We start from the raw sequence: 21639 nt of genomic DNA, 5'->3' as shown, positions 1-21639 counted from the left end.
TATGTGTGTGTATATATATATATATATATGTATATGTATATGTGTGTGTATATATTTACATACATATATATATGTGTGTGTGTTTATTTGAAAACACACATTTTGTTATCGTTTCAAAGGAGGGCGCTTTTAGATATTTTTCTTTCTATCAAAAATTTTTTTTTTCCTGTGCTGATGTAAAAACTGGTAATAGACTGAGCGAGATTACTACCACTTGACTGGTGTGTTGCTTACAGGTTTACATGATCCTGCGACCACATTTAACGGAGTTTCTGCAGGCTGTGGCAAAAGTCTATGAGGTAATATTTCCATGTTCCCTTTATCTGATGTATTTTTTTCAATATTTGATCATATTCATGTCTTGCTTTGAATCCATAGCAACAAAATGTGCATGTAAAATATTTGAGTCAGTCACGGTAGCTTTAGATAACTCTAGCAAACCAACCTCATGTTGTTAGTGCACTGTTTAGAGTTGGGTGCTGTTGTTACAATGCAAGCTTTGTTCAGGGTGAGATACTTCTTCTCCACGCCAGGGCCCAGTTGTTCACAGGAAATCTGATTGGATTTTGGATAATTATTTTAGTCAAATCTTGAAAATGGGTTGTTCAACAACAAAAATGGATTCTGAAATCAGATTATATCACATAATTCCATTTTGGTTTTCTCCTGAATCAATCCCTTAATGTGTGTTGTACAAAACATTTTAATAGGATTGGGATAACTTGGATCAAAAAATACTGGATTATTCTGATCCCAGCAGTTTGTCTTGCATGTCAGGAAAAAAACAATAATTTTAGTCAAATTCAAAATGGTGAATAAAAAAAGCATTCATCATGCAGTAGATATACATTTTTTTTTTGACAATTTTTCAACCCCTTTTTCATACCATACAGTTGAAATTTTAGACTACCTAATAGGATTGATGGATATTGATTTTTCATACCATACAGTTGAAATTATAGACTACCTAATAGGGTTGATGGATATAGACGATACACTATTTAAAGAATATACATTTAGTTATATTGTGATAATGCATGTTAATGACACATTCTAGCCATGTAACTGTCACGCAAATTTGACAGCTACAAGCAAACAAAAGCGTCCTCAACACAACGTAGCATTCTTTCTAGCGGCTAACATCCCTCCACAGTACAAAGCCACTTCTAAGTCAGCAATGCTTGCCTCCATTACAGCAAATAAATGAATTATCTTCCAAGTATCATCCCCAGATGACAAGGAATAGCTAAACATGCTAGACTACATACAGTAGGACGATAGGTTATCTGCAAGCTCGAGCTCTCGAATAAACAAAAGTGAGCCGATCGATCCAAATATTGACAGTAACAATACCAAGTAAATTATGATAATATGGTTGATGGTCCATACCAGTGGCTCTCAACTTTTTTTCACTGATGTACCCCCTGAGAATATTTTTTTAATTAAAGTTCCCCCTAATTGGAGCAAAGCATTTTTGGTTGAAAAAAAAGAGCTAAAGAAGTAAAATACAGCACTATGTCATCAGTTTCTGATTTATTAAATTGGATAACAGTGCAAAAATATTGCTCATTTGTAGTGGTCTTACTTGAACTATTTGGAAAAAAAGATATAAAAAATAACCAAAAACTTGTTAAAAAATAAACAAGTTATTCAATTATTAATAAAGATTTCTACACATACAAGTAATCATCAACTTAAAGTGCCCTCTTTGTGGATTGTAATGGAGATCCATCTGGAATCATGAACTTTAATTCTAAACATTTCTTCACAAAAAAATTAATCTTTAACATCAATATTTATGGAACATGTCCACAAAAATCTACCTGTCAACACTGAATATTGCAGTGTTGCATTTCTTTTCACAGTTTATGAACTTACATTCATATTTTGTTGAAGTATTATTCAATAAATATATTAATAAAGGATTTTGAATTTTTCCTATTTTTAGAATATTAAAAAAAAATCTCACATACTCCTTGGCATATCATAAAGTACCCTCATTTGAGAACCACTGGTCTATACTGTCTATAGTGCTTCGATAGCATGAATTGATTAACGTGGACCCCGACATAAACAAGTTGAAAAACTTTTTCGGGTGTTACCATTTAGTGTTCAATTTTACAGAATATGTACTGTACTGTGCAATCTATTAATAAAAGTTTCAATCAATAAATATTTTTTTTGTCAAAAAATATTTTGCCTTGTGTATAAACTCAAGAATAAGTCCCTGGATACAGGAAGGCATAGAAGGGGAATGTCATTATTTTTGGAATTTTGCCTCGTTCACAATCATTACGATGGATTGATTTTTTTTTTTTTATGCATTCTAAACATTAAACGTAAATCAAAGTCTGCTTACAGTGGAGCCAATAGGATGTCCTATATTCAGCCCATAAAACCATTCAAATGCTGCCAACAATACTCCTTTTAAATTTTGTGATTTGAATACCAATGATTAGTGATATTTTTATTATAAGCGCTAAAGCAGACAAACTATTTATAGCGGCGCCATGTTCACTACCAGGTGTCCATATGTTTACATCATCGGGTGGTTTGCTGATTCCCTGCTTCCTAGCTCCCTGTAAGTTTATTCTAGATCATAAATCATGCATTTCACCTGGACTGAAGAATTGTAAGTAGGTATTCCAACAGGTTGGTACAGTTTGACAGCCATTTAGGACCCGAAACTGCAGAGGACGACACGAAAAGACGCTAGCCCCCGCTTTTCTCATTTTAAGCATTAATTTCATGAACGCATCACGTTTGCTTTTTTTCTTCAACACCGTTTACTGCTCACTGCAGACTTGTGAGAGCCAAACAACATGATAAAACAAACACTTCTTGTACAATATCTGCTATCACTAGGATGCCAACTAATCGGGTAGTCATATATTACCGTTTAGATGAAGAATTAATCAAAGTCCTTGTAAAGGGTTGGAAAAAAAAAGGTGGGTGTAAAACAATTGTCTTTTCCTAACTTTCACGCCATCTCAGGGTCTGGGTTGTCTGTCAACGTTGACCAACTTCTTGGTTGATGTCCACATCCTTCTCCTATCCAAGTGAGAGGCATGATTTATAATCTAGAATTAACTTTCACCAGCTAACAGGTGATGCATCAGCTCACCGGCTGATGTCAATACAGCAGCATAAGCTAGTTACCTCTCTGCGATCAATGCGTCGCTAAAAGTAGGTTCTTAACGTTACTGCTTATGATAACAATCTCGCGAATACTTGGTCAATATTCAGGTCACAAAATGTAAATGGAGTAGTATTGGTGCTTTTGCCATGTTTTTTTTTTTGTGGGTTTATTGGCCCCCATTGACTTCATTGTTAGCTGATTTTTATTTGCATTAATTTAGTAGTTAGAATGCAATGAAAAAAGACATGTTCTTTTCTCTCATAAGATTGTGAATGATAGGCAAAATTCCCAAAAAGTTTCAATTTGAAGCATGTGGTATGTATATAATTGGTATTTTCTTTTTTTTCTTTTTTTTCTTTTCTTTTTTTAATACTTGGTTATGGGACAGATATTGTCTGATGTCAAAAGATATTGAAAAGAGGGTATACTACTACTACTACTACTTTCCGTTTTCTTTTTGTTTCTTTAAAATATGCTTTGAATGACCCCATCCTTGCTATTCTTCCAGGTTTTTTTTTTTTTTACACACCTAGCAGCTTCTAAAGTAATATGAAGTATAATGTGAGCACCGGATTTGGTAATCTTGAAAAGCTTAGACCTGGATCAGACTGATTCAATCCACCTCTGCTTTGAACAACTGGGATAAAAGTAAGACACATTTCGTGATCCTGAATGGCAAAAAAAAGGAGATTTCTAATAAGAATAATTTAGATTCAGACTACACCTTTTGAACAACTGAGCCCTGGTGGGTTTGAGGTATGTTAAATAGGTACGATGAGTTACGATGCGTCGCACCGCCTATTGTACAAAGTTGTACATATACCCACACAGTCCCATTATAATGTGTTTATGAGTAAAGGTGAACAGGTAGCACCATAACCAAATGAATGTATGAGAAACACTATACAATAATTCCTGAAGCAGTAAATTGAGCCTGTTGTTGTGTTGCTGGTATTGAATTGTCTCCATCCGTTCTTGTGTTCCAGCTCTTTGTATACACCTGTGCAAAGAAAGAGTACGCAGAGAAGATTCTGGAAATCCTGGATCCGCAGAGGAAGCTCTTTCGGTATTGATAGGCCCTGAAGATCTGCTTGCACTCGTTTTCGTAAACTCTTCGCATTTTGAAAGAAACAAATAACTCTGTTGACCTAATATTTTGTCTTTGCAGCCACCGTCTTTACCAGGATGAGTGCGCCTGTGTCCTCGGGCACTATGTCAAAGATCTCAACATCCTAGGGAGGGATCTCACTAAGATTGTGGTTCTGGACAACGCACCTCACACATACCCCTACCATGTAAGTAGTACACTCATTTGTTGTTATTCATCTCGTTGATGTTTCTCCAGTTGGTTTCAATTCTGTTTTTGCAGCTGATGAATACCCTTCCCGTCAAGAGCTGGTCTGGAGAGTCGGAGGACCGAGAGCTCCACAAGCTCATCCCGTACATGGAGAAACTGTCTACAGCGGTTTGTCTGTTTTTATATTTATTTTACACCGGGGGTGTCCAAAGTGTGGCCTGGAGGCCTTTTGCAGCCTTTGACTCGTTTTTTGTTGTTTACGCGCCTGAGCTACAGTGTTTGAAATAAAAACAGAAAAAATATGCAAAGAGAAAAGCCAAAGCTTAGACAACATTAATTAACTTAATAATAATAATAATGATGTTATTATTAATTAATAATTATTTCATTATTACTTTAAACTAGGAGTGTCCCGATCTGATACTGTTATTGGACATTGATTCAAATTCAGCCCAAAAAAAAACGGATTTAGTATTATATCAGCTAGTATCTAAAACAGGTCTTCAACAGGAGTCCGTCCTAGCGCTGTGCTATTCAACCGGCAGCCCGGGGAAATCCTGCCGAGATTGACACCATACTGGCCCCCGAGTTCGGTTCAATACTTGGGAGACAAACATTTTTGCATCAAATGTCTAAAAACTCTAGAGTGCTCCTGTTGTACAGTAGAACATGGACCACTGTTAATACATTGGCTGATCTTTGCGTTGACATTTTAACCTTGCTAGAAAACATGTTTTCAAAATTTGTCGTCCTCTTGGGCAATTACACATTTTTTAAATCATGTGATTTATGTAACAATGTTGTTGCCGTAGCTTGGTTACTTCAGATGCAGTCAGTAGTCATTTGTTCAACTTCTTTAGTTGTACTAGTGATGTTCCTCAAGGTTCCAATTTAGGTCCTTTTTTTTTTTCCATCAGTTGGGCGATTCAACTCGGGGCCTGGAAGTTCATTTAAAAAAAACATTACTTCACTTCAACTAAATGACAGCCATAAGTCCCTTCCAGACAGTTAAAAATAAATATGTTAGTGTTTTTTATAGGGATGTCCCGATGATATTGATATCGGAAATCAGTCCGATATTAGCCAAAAAAGCGAATATCGGATTTTATCGGACTGAATCTAAAAGCTCCGATATAAGCGCTCTGATTTAAGCTGTCCATTTGCCGCTGTAGCACTTCTATAATAGGTGACTCTGGTTTGATCACACTCCAACACAGTAGGTGGCGGCAATGCCCCTTAATTAAGGTTGGTGCCGGGCGCGGAAGAAGAGCGTCTCTGATCCAGCATGCACAGCCCACGTGATCACAACAACGACAATGCGTGTGCTTGCAGCAAAGTGTAGTGTTATCGCTCTGCTGTGTGGAAGTATTTTAACGTAAACTCGGACAAAGACGTTGCCGCTAAATGCAACATTTGTCAGGTGCAAGTGTCTCGTGGAGGGACAGAACCGGGAAGGTTCAATACAAGCAACCTCATCGCACATTTGAAAAGACACCACAAAAAAGAACATGAGGATTTTCGCGAGAGCAGCAAGGCGAAGCAACAAACCTCTGGCCCGCTTCAGCAACCCACGCTGGCCAAAAGCTTTGCAAGACATGACAAACTACCACGGGACAGCAAAAAGGCAATGGCCATAACAGAAAAGATAGTCCAGTTTATTGTGCTTGATAACCAGCCCCTGTCGGTGGTGAGTAATGTCTGGTTTAAACGCTTAATGGAGCACCTCGAACCTCGCTACATTATTCCTAGCCGCCACTACATATCTGATAAATCTATACCCCAGGTTAAAAGGTCTAGTTTTTGTTGTTTTTGTCCCTGCCCACAGTTGTTTCCAACATATGCTGACAGTAAAAAAATACCTGAAGTGAACTTTAATTGTTTGCACTTTAAAATGTTTTTTTTTTTTATTAGTTTTATTTAGGTTATTTTTCAGGGACTTCTCATTTATTTTTTATTTATTCTATTCAATTTTATAATTATGTTGGTATTAGTGGTTATTTTGCACTTTAAATATAACATTTTGTTTTTATTGGATTTGTTGAGGTAATACTCTTATGTTGAAGGTTAAAATTTATGTAACCAATTGGTTAATAATAAATGGGTCGGTTTTTTTCCTATACCTACTCTTGCTGACTATTGTTTTCTGTTTTAACACCACAACATCAGTAACAGTAACATCACTTTATCAAGCCATTTCTAACATTCCACACAACAAAATAAGGAATAAATATATGTATCGTATTGATATCGGTATCGTCCAATACTCAAGGCTACTATATCGGTATCGTATCGGAAGTGAAAAGACATCCCTAGTTTTTCATACTTACCATTGTCCTCTGTTTGATTGATTTGTCTTAATCAAGCCCTTTCGATCATTGCACACTACAAATTAATGAACGCTTTCATCAGTTTGGTGTGCTGTACATTTGTCTGCATGTCTTACACAGTAAAAAAAAAAATGTTATCTGTAGATCTGCACTCTTTACACTTCACTGGTGTATTTTATTTCCCACAGTTGTGAATAAAACAGCAGGTTATCTCTTGCAGCAGCTTCTTTCCCACTTCCACATGTTGTCATCCAATCTCCTGTGTTTTTTCAGGAGGACTTTCGGGAGGTGCTGAAAAAGAGGAAGGACCACTTCCACCGGCTGCTGTCGGAGGACTGACACGACCAGATCCTCCAACTTACCCCAAACCTCCACTTTGACGACCCTATTTGACTCCTGCAGGTTATGTTTGCATTCTTCCTGCTTTGACTTTGAAAGCAGAACCCGCTCCCAGTTCTCTAACGTGCACCCCTGCTGTGTGGTGGTGGTGGTGGTAGTGGCCTCCTGTGTCTCACTGGTGACTGACACCTGTGTATTTCATGCTGCTGCACTGTTAAGCACCCAAAACACCGTGTCCAAAGACTCATTCCACAGGGCAATACCCTGAGATGAAACTTGAAATGTTGTACAGTATATCATTTTCCTTCTTTTAATTTATTTGTTATTTTGCAGATCACATCACGTTATCCCCAATTATTTTTAGATCCAATTTTAATGCAATAAAATAAAACCCTTATTAGGGGGTAACTAATTTGAATAGTCTGTTTCATGTTTGTGTGAAATAGTCGTGGCATCTATCAACACAGCTCATAAACAAACAAGTGAAAATGAAATGATACATTTGACCTCCTCGGTCTTCTCAACGTTGCACCTGGGTCATAATTTGTTCTCGGCTTGTTGCTACAGTTTTCTGACTTCTCACTTGGCTTTTCAACTAGGATGGTTTCTAAAAAAAGAAACAACTTGAAAAAACAGGTCTGTAAAAATAAAACTTGACTTCCTGTGCAGCAGGAAAGAGCTAACAGAGCAGCTAATGGAAAAGCTAAGTGGGAACAAAAACATGAGTTATTGTACCTTCAGTAGTACAATGGCTTGTCACTGTGGGGTGCCCTTAAAGTTACTACAGCTATACTCTTGATGGATGACTACTTCATCTTAAAAGCATAACCTTTTGTTTTCACACTTTTGGCCCAGAAAGTGGTGTAAACAGTCATCTTGGAGTCCCTACGGAGTACATAAATTCACTTTGTATTTCTACCCTATTTCTGTGTGTATGCCACTATTTACATGCGAGTCACATGATCTTTTAGTCATCTACTCCTCAGTTATTTAAAGGCCTAATGAAATTAGATTTTCTTATTCAAACGGGGATTTAAATAAGAAAATCATTTCGCGACATTGCCATATTTTTGCTGAAAGGATTTAGTAGAGAACATCGACGATAAAGTTCGCAACTTTTGGTCTCTAATAAAAAAGCCTTGCCTGTACCGGAAGTAGCAGACGATGTGCGTGTGACGTCACGGGTTGTAGGGCTCCTCACATTGTTTATATTCATAGCCACCAGCAGCAAGAACAATTCTAACCGAGAAAGCGACGATTTCCCCATTAATTTGAGCGAGGATGAAAGATTTGTGGATAAGGAAAGTTAGAGTGAAGCACCAAAAAAAAAAGAAAGAAAAGGCGACGGCTCCAGGCGACGGCAGTGTGAACGTCAGATGTTATCAGACACATTTACTAGGACAATTCTGGAAAATCCCTTATCTGATTATTCTGTTTATAGTGTTTTAGTGAGATTATAAAGTCATACCTGAAAGTCGGAGGGCTGCGGTGAACGCCAGTGTCTCTGAGAGAAACCAATATCACAGCTGCCTTTTTGACAGCTGCAGTAGGAGGTCGCATAATCCTCTCAAGTCTCCGGTAAGAGCCGACTTAATATTACAATTTTCCCATCCAAAAACTTGCTGGTTGATGGAGAGAAACATGTTCGCTTGACCGCTCTGTGTTAAAGCTTCACAACAAACACAACCGAAACTGTGTTTTGGTTGATAAAGGCAGCTGCAATCCACCACTTTCCACCAACAGCATTGTTCTTTATAGTCTCCATTATTAATTGAACAAATTGCAAAAGATTCAGCAACACAGGTGTCCAAAATACTGTGTAATCATGTGATGAAAAGAGACGACCTTTAGCCGTGAGTGGTGCCGGGCTGAAATGTCCGCTCCAACCAATAACGTCACAAGCACGCGTCATAATTCCGCGACGTTTTCAACAGGCTACCTTGCGGGAAATTTAGGATTGCAATTGAATAAACTGAACCGGGCGTATTGGCATGTGTTGCAATGTTAATATTTCATCATTGATATGTAAACTATCAGACTGCGTGGTCGGTAGTAGTGGGTTTCAGTAGGACTTTAAGGTGACCAATCGTCCCATTGGACTGAAGCAGAACTTTTCCTTATGGAAGTTAAACATCCATTCATTTTTGAGTGGGTACAACTGCTGTATATGTTCATTGTAATTGTCATGTATTAAAATACTATTACTATGGTACACCCTTGCAGAGGCTGGGGATGTAATGATAAGTTCAGAATGGAGCTGCAAGTTGACTTGCATGTTCATTTTAAAGTGAAAGTGAATGCTCAGTACGCTCTTCCAGAGGTGGCTGATACTAAAAATGTCGGTATCATTTTGATACCGAGTGTCAACTGATACCAATACTTTTTAATCTGACATTTTGAAGTTGAATGTGAATAAATGACGGATCTGATATTTTGAAGTTGAATGTGAATAAATGACGGAACAGAAATACAAAATGATTCACCACGGGCCCAAAGAAAGTTGCAGGTGCCAGCGTTTCATGAAGGTGGTCAGCACGTCAAAAAAAGAACTGCTAGCAAAGTTGGTGTCTTTTCCAACAAGAGTCTTCAATAAAGGTAAAAGTGATTCACTTTTAGTTATCATTCATATAAACTTCACATTGGAATATATTTATTGTCAATGAAATGTGTTTTGGGTATTTGGAGCAGACTACCGGTGTTTTGATTTACATTATTTCTTAAGGGAAAACTGCTTCTGTTTTAGTACGATTTGGTTTTTGTCAGAACTTTTGGAACAAACGTAAAAAGTGATGTACCACATTGTACATATCTATATATAATTGTATATATTACGCAACACAACACATTAGTCTCTCACCACATTGCGTTTAAAATTCTGCTGTTTTCCCCATCACGTTTTTTTTTAAATTAAGCTATTATGTACATTTTTTTGCTCCTGAATTAAGAATTTTCAAGAATAAAAATGGCTAAATGAACGGGAAATAACATGACAAGAATATTGGCGGTTAGATGATACCAAACCTATCAGTAATTTGGCCACTGATTGGCTCTGGCAGCATTAGAATAGTGCGGTGGTTCTCAAACTTTTCAGAAAAAACTTGGCTCCCCAAGTACCACCATGATGACCAACATTAGAATACAGTAGCATAGTAGGCTTAAGTATTCATTAAAAACAAAGTACACTTTTATTTATTTTTTACAGGTATTTTTGATATTTTTGACCACTATAAAATTACTCAGTTTGAACAGTGACACTGTTTTTCTATAGGAAAATAAAAGACCGCATTAATCAAGTGTTTCTTTGGGTTACCACTATATAGAGCCTGTGTACCACTCGTGACTAATGGGTGTTATTCCATGTGTAGAGAGCTCTCATTGTGTTGAAAATTGTAATTAAAAGGTCATTAAGGGGCTTTTTTTATGCTCCAGCTATGAAAATATTTGATTAGTTTTTAATGATTCTTACCTCATGGGCACTAACTTAACGCGTCCATATCCGGAACTAATTTACAGCGAGAGGCGACTGTATGGCAAAAATTGCTTTGGTTTTTGTACGATTCTATCTTTGCCTAAACTTGACAACATGAAAACCGATGTAGTACTTTACTTAAACAATACAAGTTCAATTAATCAATCAATGTTTACTTATATAAGGTAGCCCAAAATCATGATTGTCTCAAAGGGCTGCACGAGCTCTGTGGCCTAGTGGTTAGAGCAGACCTGGGCAAGCGGCCCGTTAAGCTTTTCAATCTGGCCCACCGGACATTCCCAAATATTTTTTTTAGATTTTTAGGATCGAAACTTTAGCCGCCATTTTGATGTGCAGTGATGTATTCAAATGATCGTAAGTCTTGAACTATAGAAAGTGTTTCAATGGTTGGAATCTGCAATTTTGCATGATATACTAGTTACTAAGGTCATGTAAGTCACAGCAGGTCAGACGAGGCCCTGAGCAGTGTGGACGAGGAGCGTTTCCACAGTGTGTTTCCAGAGCGGCCAGCCTGAAATGTGAGTGTCAGATTTTTACAACAAAGTTCTAAAGCTTAGTGATATATCTGATTGTAGGTGGGTTTAGTTTTTACCCTTTGCGTTCATATCTTACTGACAGGGTGCAGTGCGTCTCCCATAACAGTATGACCTCGGACTATGTTAAGGTAACGTGTGGAGTTCCCCAGGGTTCGGTCCTTGGCCCTGCACTCTTCAGCATCTACATTCTGCCGCTGGGTGACGTCATACGCAAATACAGTATTAGCTTTCACTGTTATGCTGATGACACCCAACTCTACATGCCCCTAAACCTGACCAACACGCCGGACTGTAGTCAGTTGGAAGCATGTCTTCATGAAATCAAACAATGGATGTCCGCTAATTTTTTGCAACTTAACACCAAAAAAACGGAAATGCTGATTATCGGTCCTGCTAGACACCGACCTCTATTTAATAATACAACTTTAACATTTGACAACCAAATAATTACACAAGGTGACTTGATAAAAAATCTGGGTATTATCTTCGACCCAACTCTCCATTGAGTCACACATTAAAAGCGTTACTAAAATGGCTTTCTTTCATCTCCGTAATATCGCTAAAATTCGCTCCATTTTGTCCACTAAAGACGCCGAGATCATTATCCATGCGTTTGTTACATCTCGTCTTGATTACTGTAACGTATTATTTTCGGGTCTCCCCATGTCTAGCATTAAAAGATTACAGTTGGTACAAAATGCGGCTGCTAGACTTTTGACAAGAACAAGAAAGTTTGATCACATTACGCCTGTACTGGCTCACCTGCACTGGCTTCCTGTGCACTTAAGATGTGACTTTAAGGTTTTACTACTTATGTATAAAATACTACACGGTCTAGCTCCAGCCTATCTTGCCGATTGTATTGTACCATATGTCCCGGCAAGAAATCTGCGTTCAAAAGACTCCGGCTTATTAGTGATTCCTAGAGCCCAAAAAAAAGTCTGCGGGCTATAGAGCGTTTTCCGTTCGGGCTCCAGTACTCTGGAATGCCCTCCCGGTAACAGTTCGAGATGCTACCTCAGTAGAAGCATTTAAGTCTCACCTTAAAACTCATCTGTATACTCTAGCCTTTAAATAGACCTCCTTTTTAGACCAGTTGATCTGCCGCTTCTTTTCTTTTTTCTCCTATGTCCCCCCCTCCCTTGTGGAGGGGGTCCGGTCCGATGACCATGGATGAAGTACTGGCTGTCCAGAGTCGAGACCCAGGATGGACCGCTCGCCTGGGTATCAGTTGGGGACATCTCTACGCTGCTGATCCGCCTCCGCTTGGGATGGTTTCCTGTGGACGGGACTCTCGCTGCTGTCTTGGATCCGCTTGAACTGAACTCTCGCGGCTGTGTTGGAGCCACTATGGATTGACCTTTCACAGTATCATGTTAGACCCGCTCGACATCCATTGCTTTCGGTCCCCTAGAGGGGGGGGGGGGTTGCCCACATCTGAGGTCCTCTCCAAGTTTTCTCATAGTCAGCATTGTCACCGGCGTCCCACTGGATGTGAATTCTCCCTGCCCACTGGGTGTGAGTTTTCCTGGCCCTTTTGTGGGTTCTCCCGAGGATGTTGTAGTCGTAAGGATTTGTGCAGTCCTTTGAGACATTTGTGATTTGGGGCTATTTAAATAAACATTGATTGATATTTTGCTGTTTGTTGCATTTTTGTTTCGTTTGATTGTAAAATATGTTGATCGAGAGGTGTGACGTTCATATGTTCTCAATATTCAGTGTTTTATCATTCATAGTTAATATTGTAAATCACGTATTTATTTTCATATACATTCTGATGGTCTCATTCAGTTAAAAAATTTAAAATTCCATTCTGATTTTTAGGGCGGTCCTTCATAACTTTTTTATCATTCCGAAATTATTGTAAGGGTTTGTTCTAGCGTTCCTAAAAAAAAAAAGAAATCCCGGCTCCCAAACACATTTTTCTCTAAATTTGGCCCCCCGAAGCAAATTTAATGCCCAGGCCTTGGTTAGAGTGTCCGCCCTGACATCGGTAGGTTGTGAGTTCAAACCCTGGCCGAGTCATACCAAAGACTATAAAAATGGGACCCGTTACACCCCTGCTTGGCACTCTGCAGCAAAGGTTGGAATTGGGGGTTAAATCACCAAAAATGATTCCCAGGCGCGGCCACTGCTGCTGCTCACTGCTCTCCTCACCTCTCAAGGGGTGAAGAAGGGGATGGGTCAAATGCAAAGGACACATTTCACCACATCTAGCGTGTGTGTGACAATCATTGGTACTTTAACTTTAACAACATCCTCAGCTCCGATCCCACATCAGGGCAAGAAAATACTCAACCTAATGGGATAACAATAACAAAGTTATGTATAATAAATAATACAAACAAATAACTAAGCAAGGCAAAATTAAATAAATTTATTGCGAGTGTGAATGTTGTTTGTCTATTTGTGTTGGTCCTGCGATGAGGTGGCGACTTGTCCAGGTACAATCCGCCCGATTGTAGCTGAGATAGGCGGCAGCGACCCCAAAAAGGGAATAAGCGGTAGAAAATGGATGGATGGATGGATCACTATCTAACCTGGCAGTTAAAGTTTGTCAACAAAATAATACATAGCGTATTTCCTTGAATTGCCGCAGGGCATATAGTATGCGCCTGCCTTGAATTACCGCCTGGTCAAACTCGTGACGTCACGAGTGACACTTCCCCTGTCATCATTTTCAAAATGGAGGAGGCTGATTTCAATACCGGTAATTTGAAATCGCATAAAGGGAAGAAGATTAAGAGCTATTCAGTAGGATTTAAGGTCTTAGCTTAGATTACACTCAAATTTTTACTGCATGCCTTTGGTAAGTGCCGGAGTGAGAAGAGGTTTTAAAATAATTAGCGCATGCTTAGTTTTACCGCATGCCTTTGGTAAGTGCAGGAGCGAGATTAGGTTTTAAATTAATTAGCGCCCCAGCGGCAATTCAAGGAAAACATTTGTCAAAATAAAACAAAAGTGATCCGAGAAGTATCGATACCAAGATGATGATGATGATGGTGGTATCGATAGTACACGTGGAATCGATCCGCCCACTATACCCTCCTCCTCCTGCTGCTGGAGCTCCTTTGCTTTATTTGCTCCATATGGTGTTTGACATGGTACCCGGGGTGGTGTGGGCGGAGGAAAAGCCTCGTATTTTGTCCCTGCTGAAATTTGATTCACAAGTTCAGGATCCTGGAAGACAAAAAGCAGACGGAGAGGGGGAGGGAAGAAAGGGTTTCTTCTACTTTTTCTAACTCAACAAATAGTCCGCAACCTCCCGGGAAGGTACGTCCATTGTTTACTTGCATTGTTTACTCAGTGATGTGTTTGGGTACACTCGGAGAACTTCATTGTGTATTTATTTGCGCCACATTTTGATTCATCCTGAGCCACCATAATCAAGACCATCCTCCACTATTTTTATTTTTTTTATAGTGTTTTGTTGTTGCTAGAATTGCATAAACATACCGGGGTGGAAGTAGCGCTGCAGCGCCGAAAGTTGCGTTTTTTTTCCCTCCAAGCAAGAAAAAACGCGCATTTTCCACTTGCGCCACAACGCCACACAGTTTTTTTTTGTTTTGTTTTTAAAAAAATAAAAGTTCACGTCATTTGTTGTTAAACAAAATTGTTTAATGTTAGATTTTCTTGCGAGGCTCCAGACTGTGCGCCAAAAACATCTGCGGCCAATGTGAGCAGAAGATGTCACTCAAAGTCAGCGTGGCTGAACTGAAAAGTCAAAAAAGGAGCAGCGTGTCTGGATTATTTTGGTTTTTTTTACAAGTTTACAAAGGTGCAAATAAAGGATGAGCTCATATTCAACACTCAGGGGTGTCCAAAGTGCGGCCCACGGGCCATTTGTGAACACGTATTTTATCCCTAAACCTTTGTTCTAAAATTGTTTCTATTGGGGATAGGTTGATTGGCAACACTAAATTGGCCCTTTGTCTATCTGTGTTGACCTTGTGATGAGGTGGCGACTTGTCCAGGGTGTACGCCGCCTTCCATCCGAATGCAGCTGAGAGAGGCTCCAGCACCCCGCCGCAATCCCAAAAGGGACAAGTGGTGTAAAATGGATGGATTAAAAATGAGGAGTGTTTTCGTCCGATATAAATATCCGTCTGATATCAGCGAAGAATAAACAGGTGATATCAGGCCTGCATTTAAAATCTCCGATACAAGCAGTCCTGCAGCGTGTTTACTTATGCAAAGCAGGACACCCAATGAACATCTAAATGTCCTCCAATTGGCACACAAGGTTGGTCTTTTGTTGTATTTAAGCAGTGGCAGGTTGGGCGTTTCCTACCTAGGCCTCCAGTGATGTCCCACTTCAATGATTACATCACAAAATAGCATCAATGGTGTCACCATTGCGGGAGAAATGCTATACAGAATCACATGTACGCACTACTGGGCATTGAAGCAACTCAACACATACTTGCCAACCTTGAGACCTCCGATTTCGGGAGATGGGGTGAGAGTGTATATATTTTCAAGTATTTCTTATATATATATATAAAATCCATTCATGAATGAGTATATCCGTTCGGCCACCGTGTTCAATGGAGAAGTCTGATCTACAAAATTTGCAGGCAGCATAACCTATCCCCTTCGAGCTGTACTGGATGAACTGAAATAATTTTTTTCCAATCATTTTGGAACATGCAAGTGTACTTCTTCTTACTCGTCGTCGCCGTGTCTCTCCTTCGTTCTTCTGCTTCGTCTCTGTTATCTTTTTCGACATTACTACTTGCCGTAGTTTTGAAGCAATGCATGATGGGAATCCAGATGTTGTGTGTCAGTGTATTAACGTGCCGGCTGGAATAAACACACGCTGAGAAATAGCTCCGTGCCTGCTTACTTTATGGGTTATACAGTGGGGCAAAAAAGTATTTAGTCAGCCACCGATTGTGCAAGTTCTCCTACTTAAAATGATGACAGAGGTCTGTAATTTTCATCATAGGTACACTTCAGTTGTGAGAGACAGAAGGTGGGGGAAAAAATCCAGGAATTCACATTGTAGGAATTTTAAAGAATTTATTTGTAAATTATTGTTGACAATAAGTATTTGGTCAACCATTCAAAGCTCTCACTGATCCATGGCCCCATTCATTCTTTCCTTAACACGGATCAATTGTCCTGTCCCCTTAGCAGAAAAACAGCCCCAAAGCATGATGTTTCCACCCCCATGCTTCACAGTAGGTATGGTGTTCTTGGGATGCAACTCAATATTCTTCTTCCTCCAAACACGACGAGTTGAGTTTATACCAAAATGGATACATGGATGATACAGCAGAGGATTGGGAGAATGTCATGTGGTCAGATGAAACCAAAATATAACTTTTTGGTATAAACTCAACTCGTCAACTTATCATTTTCAACAGGACACTTCGCTGGAAATTTAAAATTGCAATTTAGTAAACTAAAAAGGCCGTATTGGCATGTGTTGCAATGTTAAGAATTCATCGTTGATATATAAACTATCAGACTGTGTGGTCTTGTCCTCCAATAAGCACACAAGGTTGGTCTTGCAAAAAAAAAAAAGTTTATCAGTTTGGACATCAAATATGTTGTCTTTGTAGCATATTCAACTGAATATGGGTTGAAAATGATTTGCAAATCATTGTATTCCGTTTATATTTACATATAACAGCTAGCAGCTGCACAACAGCTAAGCACACAATAGCATAGCAAGCTCGACATACATAATGAGTCTCCCTAACTGAACAATATTGCGGTCTAAAACAGCAAATCTATCAATTAGTATCAACAACTTATAGGTGCATATTACTTCCAGATACGTTTACAAAGCAGAAGCATATTAGAAAGTATCCAGTAACAAAAGTGTCCGCACCATTCAACTCACTATAAGCTTGACCTATTATGACCACTATTTCAGTCTTAAACAGCACATTTGTACATTAGTATCAACAAATTACAGTTGCGTACTACTTTCAGATACAAACTTTACAAGGCCTAAACATACTAGAAGGTATCCAGTAACAAAAGTGTCTGCATCATTCAATTGACTATGTCATGAACTTGACTTAAAGGCCTACTGAAACCCACTACTACCCACCACGCAGTCTGATAGTTTATATATCAATGATGAAATATTAACAGTGCAACACATGCCAATACGGCCTTTTTAGTTTACTAAATTACAAGCACCACTCATGGCTTAAAGTCGTCTCTTTTCATCGCATAATTACAGAGTAATTTGGACATCTGTGTTGCTGAATCTTTTGCAATTTGTTCAATTAATAATGGAGACTATAAAGTAGAATGCTGTTGGTGAAGAGCGGTGTATTGCAGCTGCATTTAGCACCGAGACACAGCCGGTGTTTCTTTGTTTGTTGTGAAGCTTTAACACAGAGCGGTCAAGCGAACATGTTTTCTCTACGTCAATCAGCCTGTTTTTGGATGGGAAAATTGTGATATATACATCTTACCGGAGACATCAGTGGATTATGCGTCCTCCGGCAGTAGCTTTAAAAAAAGGCAGCAGTGAGCTTGGCTCCTCGGCTTCTCTCTGAGACACTGGCGTGTTCACCGCAGCCATCCGACTTTGAGGTATGTCTATACAATCTCACTAAAACACTATTAAAACAATAAGCAGATAAGGGATCTTCGAGAATTGTCCTAGTAAATGTGTCTAATTACATCTGAAATGCTCACACTGCCGCCGACCGGAGCCGTCGCTTTTTATTTTATTTTATATATATATATTTTTTCTAGTCCTTCACTATCAATATCCATCCATCCATCCATCCATTTTCTGCCGCTTATTCCCTTTCTGGTGCCTATCTCAACTACAATCGGGCGGAAGGCGGATGTACTCCCTGGACAAGCCGCCACCTCATCGCAGGGCCACTCTCAATATCCTCATCCACAAATCTTTCATTCTCGCTCAAATTAAGGTGGAAATTGTCGATTTCTCAGTCCGAATCGCCCTAGCTGCTGGTGGCTATGATTGTAAACAATGTGAGGAGCCCTACAACCCGTGACATCTCGCGCACATACTTCCGGTAAAGGCAAGGCTTTTTTTATTAGCGACCAAAAGTTGTGACTATTAGGTGTTCCCAAAGAACAAATTACCACACCATTTCAAATGTAAAGACCACGTAAGTCTTTCATAAGGTTCGTGATTTTCATATATTTGGTGTTGATATTGGTCTAATATTAGCAATAAAATCAGATGATATCGGCCTGGATCTAAAATCTCCAATACAGGCACAAGTTTGGTCTTTTATTGTATCTTAGTTGGTTTTACGCTACTATGAGTTAGCAGCTACACAACAGCTAAGCACACAATAGCATAGCAAGCTAGACATACATAATGAGTCTCCCTAACTGAACGATACTGCGGTCTGAAACCGCAAATGTATCAATTAGCATAAACAACTTATAGGTGAAGATTACTTAGCATTATATTACCCATATAGCATATTACTTACAGATACAAAGTTTCCAAGGCAGAAGCTTATTAGAAAGTATCCGGTAGCAAACGTGTCCGCATCATTCAACTCACTACGTCATAAGCTTGACTTATCGTGACCACTGGGTGTCGTCAAAAAAAAAAATGACCACACTATTTCAAATGTAAAAACAGGATAAGTCTCTCATAAGATTTTGACGTTTAGCTGGCATTGTGGTGATGCGGGTGCGTTCGATGGCCGGCTCTACGCAGGGGCAAGAGGGGGCAGAGCCCCCTTAAATAAATGTATTGCCCCCTCAAATCAAAATTTGAGAAAGCAAATTTGAATAAACTCACAAAATGATGACATTACAAGTTGACAAAATTATCTGCACTAGCGGAAAAATCCGCCAAAAAAGGGACACACACAATATAGTAGTGTCGCCTCCCCTCTCATCCCTCCCTCCGCTGTGCGTGTATTCAACATTCCACAGGCTGCGCGGCAGACACACAACCGCACACACCCTTCAGCCCTCAGTAAACATCCAATCACTGTTGCAGTATGAAAGTAAAAGAAAAGGAAAAGTTGTCTACATTTACCATATACTTGTTAGGATGGGTGTATTTGTGTAGTCTTATCTGTCATAAACACGTTTATCGTCGCGGACTTTCGGTGCTACGGAGTTCCTTTTTTTTTTTTTTTTTTTTTTTATTTATTTTTTTTTTTTTTACAACTTGAGGAGTTGACGGAGGCTCTGAGCAGCAGTGGTTTGGAAGGCAGAAAGCCTCCACTGTCCCTGTAACAAGCTACAAGTCAATTATGATGCTGTTAATGACAGTAAAAATGAAACATAAGGGATATATCCTGCTTAGCAGTCCTTCTCTGCTGTCCTTTTCAGAGCGGAGTCCCTAGCAACAGCCCGTTTTACTTAGCAACGGTCTGGCAATCGACTGCTGGAATTCTTTTTCTGTTGTTTTTCTTGTAATTCTATATAGTCAACCTTTAATGTTTCAATCTACATTTTGTAATAAACTAATTATAAGTTTCATTTGATATGACCAATACACCTAAAAACAAAAACACTGCAGTTTTCATCAATTTACAAGCAAGTGGGCGACACACATACATTGGAGTGAATGAATTTTGTGCCCAGATGAGTGCCCACGTCCACTGCATGTGACAAACTGAAGACAAGTGACCTGTGTCTAACAGACCCCTACGTAAAGCCCCGCCCCAGGCTGTAGTCCTGTACTCTTGTTGTTTTTCTTCATGTAATCACAGCGGGTTTTTTCTTTAGTGGTTCAGGCTTACTTATTTTCTGCTCCAGCTTCCAGCAGCTCACAAAAAAACAGTTAATGCTCTGTAATGAATCCATTTTTCAGAGCATTTAAAAAGTGTAGTCCTGCTCCTGCATGTAGTAGTAGCAATGATGCTACTGCTAGTACATCAGGGACAGCAGCTAGCAGTACTGCACCTTTAGCACCAGCAAGCACTGTTTCTCCTGCACCAGCTCCCTCCGCCCCCCCAACAAGCGCTCCCCCAAAGCAGCCTGCTCAGCTTCCCAGTGACTTAAATGTCAACGCACCGTCTCAGCCAATACTGGGTGGCTACCCTAAGCGTGCATTTGGTTCAACATTAAGATCATTCAATCCTGCCTGGTACCGCACACGACCGTAGCTAGAGTATTCTGTGGTGCGAGACGCCTGCTTCTGTTTCCCCTGTCAGAAATATGGCAGCGCTGTTAATGTTTCCCCACCTGAGGGATTGCCACCTTATTGTGGTCAGGGGGTTTGTGTGCCTCAGTGACCGTAAGAGCTATACGAGCAGGAGCTTAGTCTTCAGGTGGGACACCCAAGTTGGACAGGTCTGAAGGTAGAGGCCTGACAAAGTGCAATCCACTGCTCCAGGTTGGGGTTGGACACATAGCTAAAGACCCATTTCAATGAAGAAAGCATTGTTACTATAAGCTCAGAAAAAAGAGTGCTGGAGCATGATGTGTACACATGATGCACCCTTCACATTTCTGACTGCCCCCTCATATAAGCAGGCCTAGAACCGCCCCTGGTGCGTTCTCTCATTGATGCAGTTGGATTGGACACAGCGTGAAGGTAAGAAATGATGGTGATTTTATACTATAAAATCAAACTAGGAACAGAAAAACTTGCACAAAGCACTAAATGCAAAATAAACAGAACTAGCATGGGAGCTAGAAAGAACTAAAGCGCTAGCATGTGAGCTAGGGCACAAAAACAAGAAGCATGGCGCGGAAGCTAGCAAGTACAATAACAGTTTTTACCACAATCGGGAAACAGCGTCGTCAACCTGTTGCACAGTACAGAAACTTCTAGGCTGCGAGTGCGAGTAAACGGAAAAGGCAGGCTTAAATAAGGAGAGTAATTACAAAGCAGGTTCACGTAAAACACAAGAGGCAGGTTACACTATTGCGTAACTATGGCAACGGAAACAAACCGGAAGTGCCACCAGGAAGTAAGGAAGTCAACACCAACAGAACACGATACAAAGATCGAACACAAACAGAATATGACATGATCTGAGCAGCGGATCATGACAAAGATTAGTGATTGTCACATCTGACATTGTTCTAGGAGTCATTTCAATTGATCAGAACTTTTCTGACTTTCCACATGACAAAATAATGAATGTATGTATGATTCGCGCTGATATCGTATTGGACACACAAGGCTCCCGTGTTGGTGACGTATCAGAAGTGAAAAAGTTGTGTCGGAATATACCCCTACAAAAAATGCAATAAATTCATGAGTATAAATTTAAATATGACACTAATTTGCTTTGTCCGCTAAAACAAAGCTAAAATGTGCATGTTTTGTTCAGGCAACTTAGCATATATTGAGGAAAACGTATGAAAACCACCCCCACATCTTTCATTTTTTTATGTATGGGGAAAAAAGTTTGGGCGTTAGTGTCAGGGGGAAATGGAGTCATCTACAAACCCCGTTTCCATATGAGTTGGGAAATTGTGTTAGATGTAAATATAAACAGAATACAATGATTTGCAAATCCTTTTCAACCCATATTCAGTTGAATGCACAACAAAGACAACATATTTGATGTTCAAACTCAGAAACA

At 39.5% G+C, this 21639-nt stretch overlaps 2 protein-coding genes across 2 annotated transcripts in view; both read left to right on the top strand.

Annotated features, from left to right (window-relative positions):
- The window catches only part of ctdspl3 (CTD (carboxy-terminal domain, RNA polymerase II, polypeptide A) small phosphatase like 3), a 21277-nt gene extending 13757 nt beyond the window's left edge, over window positions 1-7520 (top strand). Inside the window, exons 7-11 of the mRNA XM_061883435.1 lie at window positions 237-299; window positions 4126-4205; window positions 4308-4434; window positions 4509-4604; window positions 7037-7520. Of these exons, the coding sequence (XP_061739419.1) occupies window positions 237-299; window positions 4126-4205; window positions 4308-4434; window positions 4509-4604; window positions 7037-7102 (432 nt within the window). The 3' untranslated portion in view covers window positions 7103-7520. The remainder of the gene's footprint in view (window positions 1-236; window positions 300-4125; window positions 4206-4307; window positions 4435-4508; window positions 4605-7036) is intronic.
- Window positions 7521-14224: 6704 nt separating this feature from the next.
- Window positions 14225-21639, top strand: part of LOC133540645 (transmembrane protein 79-like) — a 31773-nt gene continuing 24358 nt past the window's right edge. Inside the window, exon 1 of the mRNA XM_061883434.1 lies at window positions 14225-14401. The gene's annotated coding sequence lies outside the window, so the exon portion shown is untranslated. The remainder of the gene's footprint in view (window positions 14402-21639) is intronic.

The sequence above is a fragment of the Nerophis ophidion genome, linkage group LG22 (genome assembly GCF_033978795.1).
Source record: "Nerophis ophidion isolate RoL-2023_Sa linkage group LG22, RoL_Noph_v1.0, whole genome shotgun sequence".
NCBI lineage: Eukaryota > Metazoa > Chordata > Actinopteri > Syngnathiformes > Syngnathidae > Nerophis > Nerophis ophidion.
This window is presented reverse-complemented; position numbering and strand designations above follow the sequence as displayed.